General features: G+C 42.1%; 2 protein-coding genes across 3 annotated transcripts; one reads left to right on the top strand and one right to left on the bottom strand.

The window, feature by feature from the left end:
- The first annotated feature begins 91 nt into the window (after nucleotides 1–91).
- On the top strand, nucleotides 92–5,489 carry stk36 (serine/threonine kinase 36 (fused homolog, Drosophila)). The gene is made up of 14 exons (XM_023280219.3): nucleotides 92–528; nucleotides 744–930; nucleotides 1,013–1,153; nucleotides 1,301–1,378; nucleotides 1,461–1,591; nucleotides 1,680–1,929; nucleotides 2,346–2,439; nucleotides 2,543–2,730; nucleotides 2,822–3,000; nucleotides 3,090–3,130; nucleotides 3,229–3,355; nucleotides 3,466–3,646; nucleotides 3,854–4,771; nucleotides 5,063–5,489. The coding sequence occupies exons 2-14, from the start codon at nucleotides 847–849 to the stop codon at nucleotides 5,180–5,182; spliced, it is 2,532 nt and encodes an 843-aa protein (XP_023135987.1). The 5' UTR covers nucleotides 92–528; nucleotides 744–846; the 3' UTR covers nucleotides 5,183–5,489.
- Nucleotides 5,490–6,088: 599 nt separating this feature from the next.
- On the bottom strand, nucleotides 6,089–10,975 carry atf5a (activating transcription factor 5a). Of its 2 annotated transcripts, none has more exons than XM_055017296.1 (4): nucleotides 10,805–10,975; nucleotides 9,598–9,930; nucleotides 8,204–9,392; nucleotides 6,089–8,118 (listed from the first exon to the last, which is right to left on the bottom strand). In XM_055017296.1, exons 2-4 carry the CDS (start codon nucleotides 9,821–9,823, stop codon nucleotides 7,932–7,934), a joined length of 1,602 nt encoding a protein of 533 aa, XP_054873271.1. In that variant the 5' UTR covers nucleotides 9,824–9,930; nucleotides 10,805–10,975; the 3' UTR covers nucleotides 6,089–7,931. The 2 variants fall into 2 exon arrangements, with proteins under 2 accessions (XP_054873271.1, XP_023135991.2); XM_023280223.3 differs by having other exon boundaries at nucleotides 9,682–9,930; nucleotides 10,805–10,972.
- Nucleotide 10,976: the final 1 nt, after the last annotated feature.

The following is a 10,976-nucleotide window of genomic DNA, read 5'->3' as shown; positions in this document are numbered from 1 at the left end:
ACACAATCCCAAAGTTAATACAGATGAACAGATAGTAACTGATTGTGTTATGCTTTAATGAAGCTTTTCAACTGTAAATAACTGAAGAGCAGATTATGCGATATGTTTTTTGTTTGTTTGTTTGTTTGTTTTAGCTATTTCTTAAAAATACATCAACTATTTGCTCACTGAATCATAAAAATGATTTGGTGGCACATGCTGATCATGTTTCTAACAATGGTATTTGTTGTGTTCCTTTAAAACTTTTTTCTAACATAGGCTGAGTACAAAGCAAAGTTATTGTCTGATCCAGAGAGAGTTTCTCAGAGCTCCTCTGGTGAAGCCACCACCTACTTTGTTTTCAGTTCTCAGCCCGTTGCTAGGAACGCAACGGCTGTTGCTAGGCTAAGGACCCCTGCTCACGTGTGTCCACAGAAAAGCCGGTTTTGAAGTTAGCATTAAATTTGAAGAAATTATACACAAAAAAAATCGTTGTTTAAAATAAGCTACTAAAAGGTCGCACTTATAAATCATAAAAACATATGCGTGGTAAGTCAAACTTTACCGTGTCTTTTGTTGCTTTTGTGAATTGGCAGTTAAACGTGCGAGCTCGTATCGTATTCGTTGGTAATAACCGAAAAAGCAGTTGTTGAACTCTGCCGCTCGAAATTATCAGCTTTCAGTAAGCTACCGCCTATAACTTGTTCGTTGTAATGTTAAAAGTTCCTCTTACAAGTATACTCGTCTGTTGTGTTGTACACGAGGACTAAAACTACAGCTTGCTCACCGCCCTTGAGAGAAAACTTACCGATGCTAACAGCTCCGAACTTCCGCGTTGGTCTCCACCGTTAGCTTGCTGCCGTCCACATGAACTCATATCATGTTTTGGAGCTGGTGGGAGAAGGCTCGTTTGGCCGAGTTCACAAGGGAAGGAAAAGATTTACTGGCCAGGTAAGTTTTTACGGGAGCACAGTTTGGTTAAATGTTTGTTTAAACACACAATTTTACCGTCTGTCCATGTGTGTCCCTGCAGGTTGTGGCTCTAAAGTTCATGCCAAAGCTGGGTCGTTCTGAAAAGGAGCTACGAAATCTCAAGAGGGAAATTGACATCATGAGGGATCTTCAACACCCGAATATTGTCCAACTCTTTGACAGCTTTGAGACTGAAACTGAGGTGTGCTTTTAATCTTCTGTTTAAAACACCCCAAACCTATTTAAGTTTCCAAAAGAAGTTGCCAACTGTTAGATTTTTGATCTGCCAAACAAAAAGTCTGTTCACATGTGAGTTCACAATCCACAGTGTCTTCTATGTTTGCAACAGGTTGTGGTTGTAACTGAGTATGCAGAGGGCCAGTTGTTCCAGATTCTAGAGGATGATGGGAGCTTACCAGAGAACCAGGTATGCACTGTCCCCACACAGTTACACCAGACATTAGTCTAATTTCACAGGATTTACATTTGATTTTTTTCCTTTTTACAAGGTCCGTGAGATTGCCTGCCAGCTGGTCTCAGCTCTGTATTATTTACACTCCCACCGCATTCTTCATCGTGACATGAAACCACAAAATATCCTCCTAGGAAAAAGTGGTGTGGTGAAGCTGTGTGACTTTGGGTAGGCTGATGGTGATTATTTTAAAGGATAAAGCAGCTGTATTAATCATTCCCAAAAGCATACATTACATGATGCATTCTTGCTGTAGGTTTGCCAGAGCCATGAGTGTCTCCACCTTGGTGCTGACTTCTATCAAGGGAACACCACTGTACATGTCTCCTGAGCTGGTGGAGGAGAAACCATATGATCACACTGCTGATCTCTGGTCTCTGGGCTGCATCCTTTATGAGCTCCACACGGGGGCGCCGCCGTTCTACACTAACTCCATCTTCCACCTGGTGCAGCTCATTGTGAGGGACCCAGTCAAATGGCCCGAGACTATGAGCGACACCTGCATGGTACTTTGCAGCTACAGTCTTGGCATTTTGTGTCACGTTTAGGTCAATGTCAGCATTTTCACTGTATAAGGATGTGATTTCTATCAATGCAAGCTGATTGAATACTGAAAACCCGAAGCCTTATCACTAAATTTCACAGCCAGGTGATTTTAAACTGTGCTTAAGGACATGAGTTTTAGAAATACTGGGGTTTAGAGTCAACCCATGTACCCACCACTCCAGTGAAAATCATTTTTGAGCAGACACCAGCATCAAGTTTCATGTTATGTTATTATATTGTTAACCGCTCCAGGCCTACCAAAGGGGTCAATGGATGCAAAGCTGTTTTTGTTTGATGTATGACATGCATATTATGTTCCCTTAGTTGTGTTATCTATATTGCTATTATTATTATTATCAAATAATTTCCCTTACAGAGTTTCTTGAAAGGTTTGTTGACCAAAGACCCTCAGAAACGGTTGTCATGGCCAGACCTCCTCCACCATCCGTTTGTTGCTGATGGTGTTCTAGGTGATGCTTAATACTCTTGACTTCATTGTGAAATTTGCACATATGTATGACATCGGACTGTTTGAGGTCATTCTCATGCCTGACCTTTTTGATGTGTTCGCAGTGCTGTCAGACACAAGCCTTTTCAGTCCACTGACAGTCACGCCCAGTCCAGATGTGCTGGCGCAGAAAATTAAGCAAGTGGCAGAAAAGTCTGTACCGACTTCTAGCGGGAGCAGATTGCTGCGAAGGGCGAGGGAACAGAGGGAGAACGGTAACAAAAGGGAACCTTCAGGCACTGACAGTACCAAAGTAAGTCTTAGATTGATTTTTTTTATTTGTATAATTGGTTGCACGGAAAGTCATTAAGGATATTTAACTGTTCTTTGTGCCATAACAACAGAAGAAGGATGGAGTGGGGAATGAAAAGGTCACCTCTACGATGGCAGCAGCATCCCCTAGAGTGAAAACCCCCAGCAGCATCCCTAAGCCCCCTTCCAGTGATGGCTCTGTTATGTCAGGTCCAGTGATCGCCAGCCAGAGCATCAAAAAGATTCAAGCCAGCACAACACCAAAACCCAGGTCTTTATGGAAGCTCAGTGTAAAGATAAAATGCACCACAAAACACAGATTGATGTATGTGTTCACAATTATGGACATTTCCTCTGCAGGAGTCAGATCAGCAGAGACTTGGACTTCTGTTCAGGAGATGGTAAATATCTGCTTTCTATGAAACCTACTCTATCCAAAAAAAAAATTTAGAAAAATCACTTTTATTTATTTTTTTAAAAATACTTTTTTTCATTTTAGATCTGCATTCCTTTTTGTCTGCGGTGCTGTTAGTCTTTACCAAGGATCCATACTCATGCGTTCCTCTGTTTTCTGAGAATGGATCAAAATGTTTATACACTCTTGGCCTGCTGCTGGGCACTGACTGGTTAGTGTTCATATGTCTTGATTAATCTGTTGTTTCATTTGTACCATAAGTCTTAGAACCACACAGCTACAACGCCTGGAGCTAACGGTGGCATCTTTTATACCCCACAGTCTTCATTTGTTTGCCAACGGCAATCCTGGGAGACCCGAGGTGGATCTGAGTCACGACAGCTTATCTGCATTGAGCTGCCACTTATTATGTTTTCCGTTTGCTCTGGACCTGCCTTCACACACCATGTCCACAATTCTCCAGTTGTATGACAGCTGTGGTATTGCTGCAAGCCTCCTGCAGGTTTGGGCCTTCTCATGCTCCAATAAAGACCTTGTTGACAAACATAATTTTCTGATGCAACCCAGGATAACTCTTGCACTAGTCTGGCATGTAGTACTGTACATGCTAATGTCTCTGTACTTTTGGGAGAGCACTGTGTTGTTTTGTTGTCGGCTGTTTGATGTGTGACGAGTTGTCAGTGTGATTATGTTTTTCATGCTTTGACAGGTAATTCAAACTCTTCCCCCTCCACTGCTAGAGCTGCCTCTCTCCCTGCTGAGCCGCTTGGTCCTGTGTGATCCCCAGCGTTCTGTTGCCCACCTCAGAAAAGCTGCTTCTGGCTTTTTCTCAGCACCACAGGACAGCCAGCTCACATCCGCCGGGCATCAGCCTCCTCTAACCAGAACTGCCAGCTCTCTGCTCTGTGAGTTACTGCAGCTGGATGAGCTGTGGGACTCTGCGGTGGAGCTTCTTACTCTGCTGTCCCAAGTCGCTCGTTGTCCCCCTTCGCCTGCCTCCCTTCAGCTTAATGTGGAAGCCTCGGTGCTGCAGCAGGCTCTGACTCACGCTTACGACCAGATCAGGGCGGCCACATGCAGACTTTTGGGAAATTTGCACCCATTCAGGCCTCCTACACCAGACACACTGCAACTTAACATTTTCAAAGGCACGATAGGCTGTCTGCATGATTCCTTCATGCCTGTCCGAAGAATGGCTTGCAGGGCAGTCGGAAACTGGCTGGGCTATATAGCAGCAACGTTTGAAAAGGGCAGTGGAAGTACAGGTTGGGGAAAAGAGAAGGCGCAAAATAAACTCAGGTGTTTAGATATTGAGGAAGCATGTGATTTGGAAGCAATAGCAGAGCAGGCAGTTGATGATGAGGAGGTGAGAAGGTGGACAGAGGAAGCCAGGAGGACGGCGACCTTGCTGGCCGCTCTGATCACTGACCCCGACGCCATCACACGCCGTCACTGTTGCACAGCCCTGGGAAACCTGGTAAAAGTCGACGCCGCTGTACCCTTGTTGTTGGAGGAAGGTGTGCCCAGCTTACTTCTGAGAGCCGCATGCACCGATTCCCATAATGCAGTGAGACAAGCTGCCATAGCAACTCTGAGCCTGTACACCCAGCAGGACGCAATACGACAGGTAATGGAATGATCAGGTCACATAGGGCAGATGTTACAAGTTTCTGTTTTCAGAATGAGGAACTTTCTGTAATTGTTACAGAAGTGAAAAAAAAAGTTTCCCTCTTAATGCCTTCTAGGCTTGCCTCTTAATTACTGTTAGTTGTACTGCCTTGAGCTTGTTTCTTCCTTTATATAAATTTGTTCACTGCTTATTCTTTCATGGACGAGTAAAATACTTTGCCTCTGTGACTTTAAAGATGTATAAAAATTAATTTAAGTTAGTCCCTTTCTTTTTTAAATTCATTTGAAGGTCCTGATATCTCTGGATGCCACTAAGAAACTCCTTCAGGCTTCACATCAGGCTCCTCCACAGTGTGACATCCATCAGCTCATTGGGCAGCTGCAAGCGAGTCCAGCTCACCAGAAATGAAAGAAGATTCCAATCTTTCTCCTCCTCTCTCTAGAGTGCTTTCTCCTATATGAACCAGTGTGTTAAAGAACTACTGTACATAATCATCCCCCTTTATTTTTCCCTCATAATAAATAATGACAGATTTGTTTTTTTATTGTTAGAATTTTGCAGACAAAAAATCGACTTAGTGCAATCGAAATTCCATGCAAACGACTTTTTCCCCCTCCTTTTTAATTAGGGAGGGTTTATTTAGTTTTTTGGGTTTTTTTTCTACATTCCTTCCTCACTATAATCTACTAATATTAATTAAATAGTCGCTACAACAGCAAGAAATGTGCATGTGAGTTTACTTTAAATTAGAAATGTTTTCCACTCTGACAGCGTTTTGGCTGCATTTCGCGCACATATAGAATTTTCGGATGACTTTTTTCCTCATCCGAATCGACCGTAAGGATAGAGGCACATTGGACAGAATTTAAAGTCCTTTAGGGTAAATTTGTGATTTTGGCCTGTAAAACAGGACTAGATTTATTGAGCTGTTGGGCCACAGTAAGCGGCCAAAATGGCATTTCGGAAGATTGGACGTCGAATTCGCTGTTTATTCCTTCTTAAATAGTTTTAAATTGCGTTTGCAGCGTAATATTGCCACTATCAATAATAATCCAAGTACCCATTCCTCTCTGTAATTCTGTTCCGACGGGGTTGGATGAGAAAAGGAGCGAATGTGCGTCCATCAGGCCCCGGAACTTTGCTTTGCGTAATAACAATGATTTACTACATCGAAAAAAAAAAAAAAACTGCGTTAAAATCTCAGGCAGAAAATTGTAATGTTGGATTATAACAGTCGATGCAGGAAAAGAGGATTTCCAGTCAGTTTCCAGAGTCGGAAAAAAACCCACATTAAAACGCACACAGACGACGGGACAAGTTAATGACACACTTTATTTTTTAAAGGAAAAAGAAAAAAGTCGACATCACACAAAGGAAATATGCAAATTTGATTAAATTACCTTGAAATTACAAAGCGCTATAATGTGCCTTCAGTACACATTTTTTGGTTTTAACATTCGGAGTTGATAGTACACCGCAGGGGGCTAAAACAACATGACATGAATTTATAGGCAAATTAACAGTACAAATGACAATAAATAAATTAGCGCTCATATTCAGGATTGTCTCAAAATAAATATGCATAGAAAAAAAACTATCCTTGGTAGTGACATGTATAACAGTAACAGTGGTTATTTGCTTAGAATAACAACAAATGAAGTGGAAAATTCAGTCAATATCCTCTTGCACCAAATCTAACGCTGCAAAAGCCTCAACAAATAATCTAATGAGATTTTTTTCCCTCAGTTTAATTTCTAGAAAGAAAATGCTAACACACTCCACTCCCTGAACATATAAAAGTTGTTACAAATTAGTGCAGAACAGCCAGAGGCCTATAAAACTTATTGCCTTAACAAGCAGTTTAGAGAAAGATTCCCCGACTTACTTCAGAAACCCTACATTTTCTATTCCAGAGAGAGAGAAGGAGTACATTAATGTAAAGGCATGCAGAGGGAGGCTGCTAAAACGCCACTATAGTTACAATATTTGTACATGTGGAGATCCCATTTTTACATTAGGAAAACCTGTGTGCCAGTGAAATATTTGCCTGGAAAAGGCAATCAGAAGAACAGAAGAGCTTCAAGTCTTCTGCTATGATTACCTACTGATGTTTCAGGACTGGAGGATAAATCTTATATCCTGAGCTGCAAAACAGATTGTAAAAATTGCAATATGCAAGAGAAGAAAACTTCACTGCCACCACACACTTCAAAACAGTAAATTAGTTCTCTTTTGGTCACACAATATAGGCTATAATTTGGGCATTATTTGCAAACATTGCTTTAAAAAACAATGGTTTGTTACATTGAAAGGAATGTAAATATCAGAAGAAATAAACAAATGTAAATACGAAAGACAAAGTAATGTTTTCAACAAAGCAGGGTAAAATGCTTAAGACATACAAATCCCATAATGAATTTTTAGGGCTACACTACACCTGAAGTCAATCGTGTGCTTCTTCAAAAAAAAAATACAATAATCAAGTGATAAAAATTTTTGACAATATTTTTTTTCCTTATTTGTAGGCTGTATCAGCGGTTCTTTCCGCTTTTCTAAAAGTCAATGCATATTCAACGGCAGTTCTAATATTTTAAAATATTCATACCAATGGAAATATTTGCTGTTCGAGGAAGGGTAGAAATTAAATTACAGAAGCATTTGATTTGAAAGATGTGCACAAACTGAAATGTTGACACCAACAACACATTTGACGACTCCATCTACTGAAAATGCTGATACAGTTATTGCAAATAAAATTTAAAAATAGAGAAAAAAAATTCAGTTCTATTGCTGACATCAATTTTAATGTAAGGCTATTAAAAATATAAAACCCGCATTGTGACTAACATTACTTCTTCAGATATTAACCCTTTTTCATTTATCTCGAGGTGCGAGCTCTTTTAAAAATGATTGTCATTTAAAGCATTGCAATGCCACAGTGCAGGCTCAAGTGATGTGACTGCAAAACCAATGGAAGCATTGGATAGAGTGTTGAGTTAAAATGTAAAAAATAATTTGCATTAGCCAAGCATGCACTTACCCTCATCATAATAAAAAAACAAAATTAAACATTCATTGTTGGACAAACTTAAAGACACAAAGAGCTCCACGTTTTCCCTGTTACACTGTCTGTAAGTGTACTTGCAGCAGTGTGGTGTTATGCTGTTGTGTCCTGCTTGAGCCTTTGGCTACGGGCCTTGTAAACTTCAATCAGCAGGTCTTTGACATACTGGATTTCACGTTCTACGGACTCTGCCTTGTCCCGGAGCTCGCGGTTCCTCCCTTCAAGGCAATGCAGCTGTTCCTCCAAAGAATCTAGCTCCGCCCTTTTTCGCTGGCGATACCTGCATTAAGCAAAAACAATGATTCAGTGAAGGTGTTTACTTGTGAAATTAACAGCTGCATTTCATCAAGAAACAAAAAACGTACCTGTGAGCGGCAGTTTTGTTTTGGTCTCGCTTCTTTTGTTTGCGTTCTCCGCCTTCAGCTGGAATGATGTCCACCTCGTATTTCACAGCACAGTGGTCTTCTTTCAGCCTGCATGCTTGTCTGTGCCCTGAAGTTTCCAGGTTCAGACTCTCCCTAGCCATTAAAAGACATTCAGGGCCCTGATCTTCAAGGAAATTACAGTGTATATCATGCTGACCTATCTGCAGACTCTCTGATTTCACCTGTTCATTGATGTTGCCCAAGAAGCTATGATAGGCCTCAGACTGTGGCGTTGTTGGAAGATAACAACCTTCGCTGCTCTCGCTTTTCCAAGAAACGGTGGCTTTTGTCACCTCCACACTAGTTTTGATACTGTTGAGCACTTCGCTGCTACCAGTGCCTCCGCTGACCTCCCTCATGCTATACATCAACAGATCCTCTTTCTTGTGTGGAACATCCAGTGATCCACCAAAACCAAATCCACCACCAACTACCTTTGCACCACCTATCACATCTTGAGTGAAACAACAATTTTTCTCTTCTTTGGATAAAACACCACATCTTCTAACCTCGACTGCACTACCCAGGCAGTAGCTTTTCCCTAGCAGCTGATCGTCCTCTACGCAGCCATAATTACCTGTAAGGGTCACAGCGGCGTTACCTGAGTTACTTCCTTTGGAACTCAACAAACTGTTGTCATAGCCTTCACTGAACCTCACACCGTCAGGAACTCTTTTCCTACCACACCCACTGGGGCGACTGCAGCTGTACGGGGCGTGTCTTGGAATTTTGGATCGCCCAATGGGCCCGCCACAGATGCTCAGCAGGTCCAGTTCACCGGTTGCCAGGGTAACAAGAAGTGGGCTGGTTTCCGATTGGTTGGATGTCGAGTATGATGCATATGGCAGCTGGCTGAATGGCTGAGGACCCGCTGGCAGTGGACCCCTGTCGCATTTTCCCAGCCTCGGCCCTTTCTCTGGCAGTGGTTCAGACAGGAAGTAGTCCTCTAGTTGTGCGAGTTCCTCTTGCAGCAGAGAGGTCATGACCTCCAAGTCAGAGGGCACCTGGATATCATTCTGAAGAGGTGAAGGGGGAAGGGAGGCATTGGTGGAGGAGGGAGGGGAAGGAGGGTTTGGGAGGTACGAGGAGAAATCCACTTCTTCCGTCATCCAGTCAGTGAGACCATCACCTATTGAGGGGCGGCATTCGTTACAAGCTGTTCGGTGGAGGAAAATATTACAGCTAAAAAAAAATAACATTCATGCAAAAGTAAAAATATCACGTATCCGGCAGTGCACGTAAAGCATAACCTAATCGACATTAGCAATTGCAAAGCAAAATTTTTCAAAAATGAAGTTGCAGCTAATATTAGACGTAGCTAGTTTATTACTTACTGTTCAAGAAGGACGAATGTGCTGCAGTGCCGAGCCCACCTGAAATGGGGAAAAATATAAAAAAGCGCACTCGCTGCAACTCACCAATTAAGTGCTGACTCTCCTCTGACACCTCCCCCCTGCACCCCTGTGATTGGCTGTGGTTAGCCTGTGGGTGAGAGAGAGCGAGGGGGTCTGCCGGGCAGACACGAAGAGTCTTCCAAACAGGAGCTGATGTTGCCATCATTTTGTCTGTTGGTGCTATGATTCAGTCCAAGTCCAAGCATATGCTGAGAGCAAGCAAGGTCTGACAGATGGGCCACAGAGAGCAGGGCTGGGTGAGCATAATGAAACCTGGAGGGTAAACAGAGAGACAGATCAGAAATGTGTGCGCCTGAAAACATCCCGCGCATTCAGTCGACTGATGGAATCTGGAATATCAGTTGCTGCTGCCCTCAGCAAGTTTTCAATGTGACTTAGAGTGTTTTGATGAGAGGCTACATTGAAGAAATCACCTTCAAATTATGTAATTCATGCATATTTGGAGAATAAACAATCATTCTCTTAAGCAAGCAGCTTTTTAGCAAACACCAATAAGCAAAAAAACAAACTCTTCTAAAGCCCCCCCCCTCAGATTTGGCACAGTGATACAGAAATGGGAGCTGGGTCCGTTGGGCTTTGAACTGCCTCAGAGCAAAATGCACTTGACGTCCTGAAAACACGTGGGACCATGTGATGCTGTCAGGGGCCCAACTATTGACAAGAAGCTGCACAGTAATTATGTCTCACTAAGTGAGAGGCATCCTGCTGGCTAAGTCGGATTAATGCAGATGAGCTGCTTCAAAATCGCATGTTCCTTTTAAATTAATCACCTCTGATCACTTAAGCAGTTTAGATTACAACAATGAGGCATCTAAATGAAAAGCTGGCAAGATATAAAACTGAAAGTGACAAATAAGTTATGTTGTATCTTCATTGTAGAGTCCCTACAGTTACAGTGCATGTATAATTTCCCATCGTGCTAACAAAGCTGCCACACTGTTGTAAACAACTACAAACCGTGGAATGAGCGTTGATTTAAAAAAAAAAAAGGATTAAATTGGAGAAATAGTCAAAATAAAATTTTTTAAAAAGTGTAAAGTAAAAACATTCAGCCACTGGTGACAACAAAGTGATAACAACAACAACAACAAACTTATGGACAGCGAGTAGAGAGAGTTACACTTACTCCATTCTTGCAGAAAAAAATTGTAGAGCACTTGGGGGTGCGTTGCTGAAGCAAAGCACGACTTGTTTTCGGGTCCAACAACTGAGCGAAATTAAAGAGCCATAATGTAGCTCGGAATATCCGGGACAAGGCGAAAGGACGAGATGCTGCTTTGTTGTGGTCGACCTGTAAA

This window comes from Amphiprion ocellaris, chromosome 14, assembly GCF_022539595.1.
Source record: "Amphiprion ocellaris isolate individual 3 ecotype Okinawa chromosome 14, ASM2253959v1, whole genome shotgun sequence".
NCBI lineage: Eukaryota > Metazoa > Chordata > Actinopteri > Pomacentridae > Amphiprion > Amphiprion ocellaris.
This window is presented reverse-complemented; position numbering and strand designations above follow the sequence as displayed.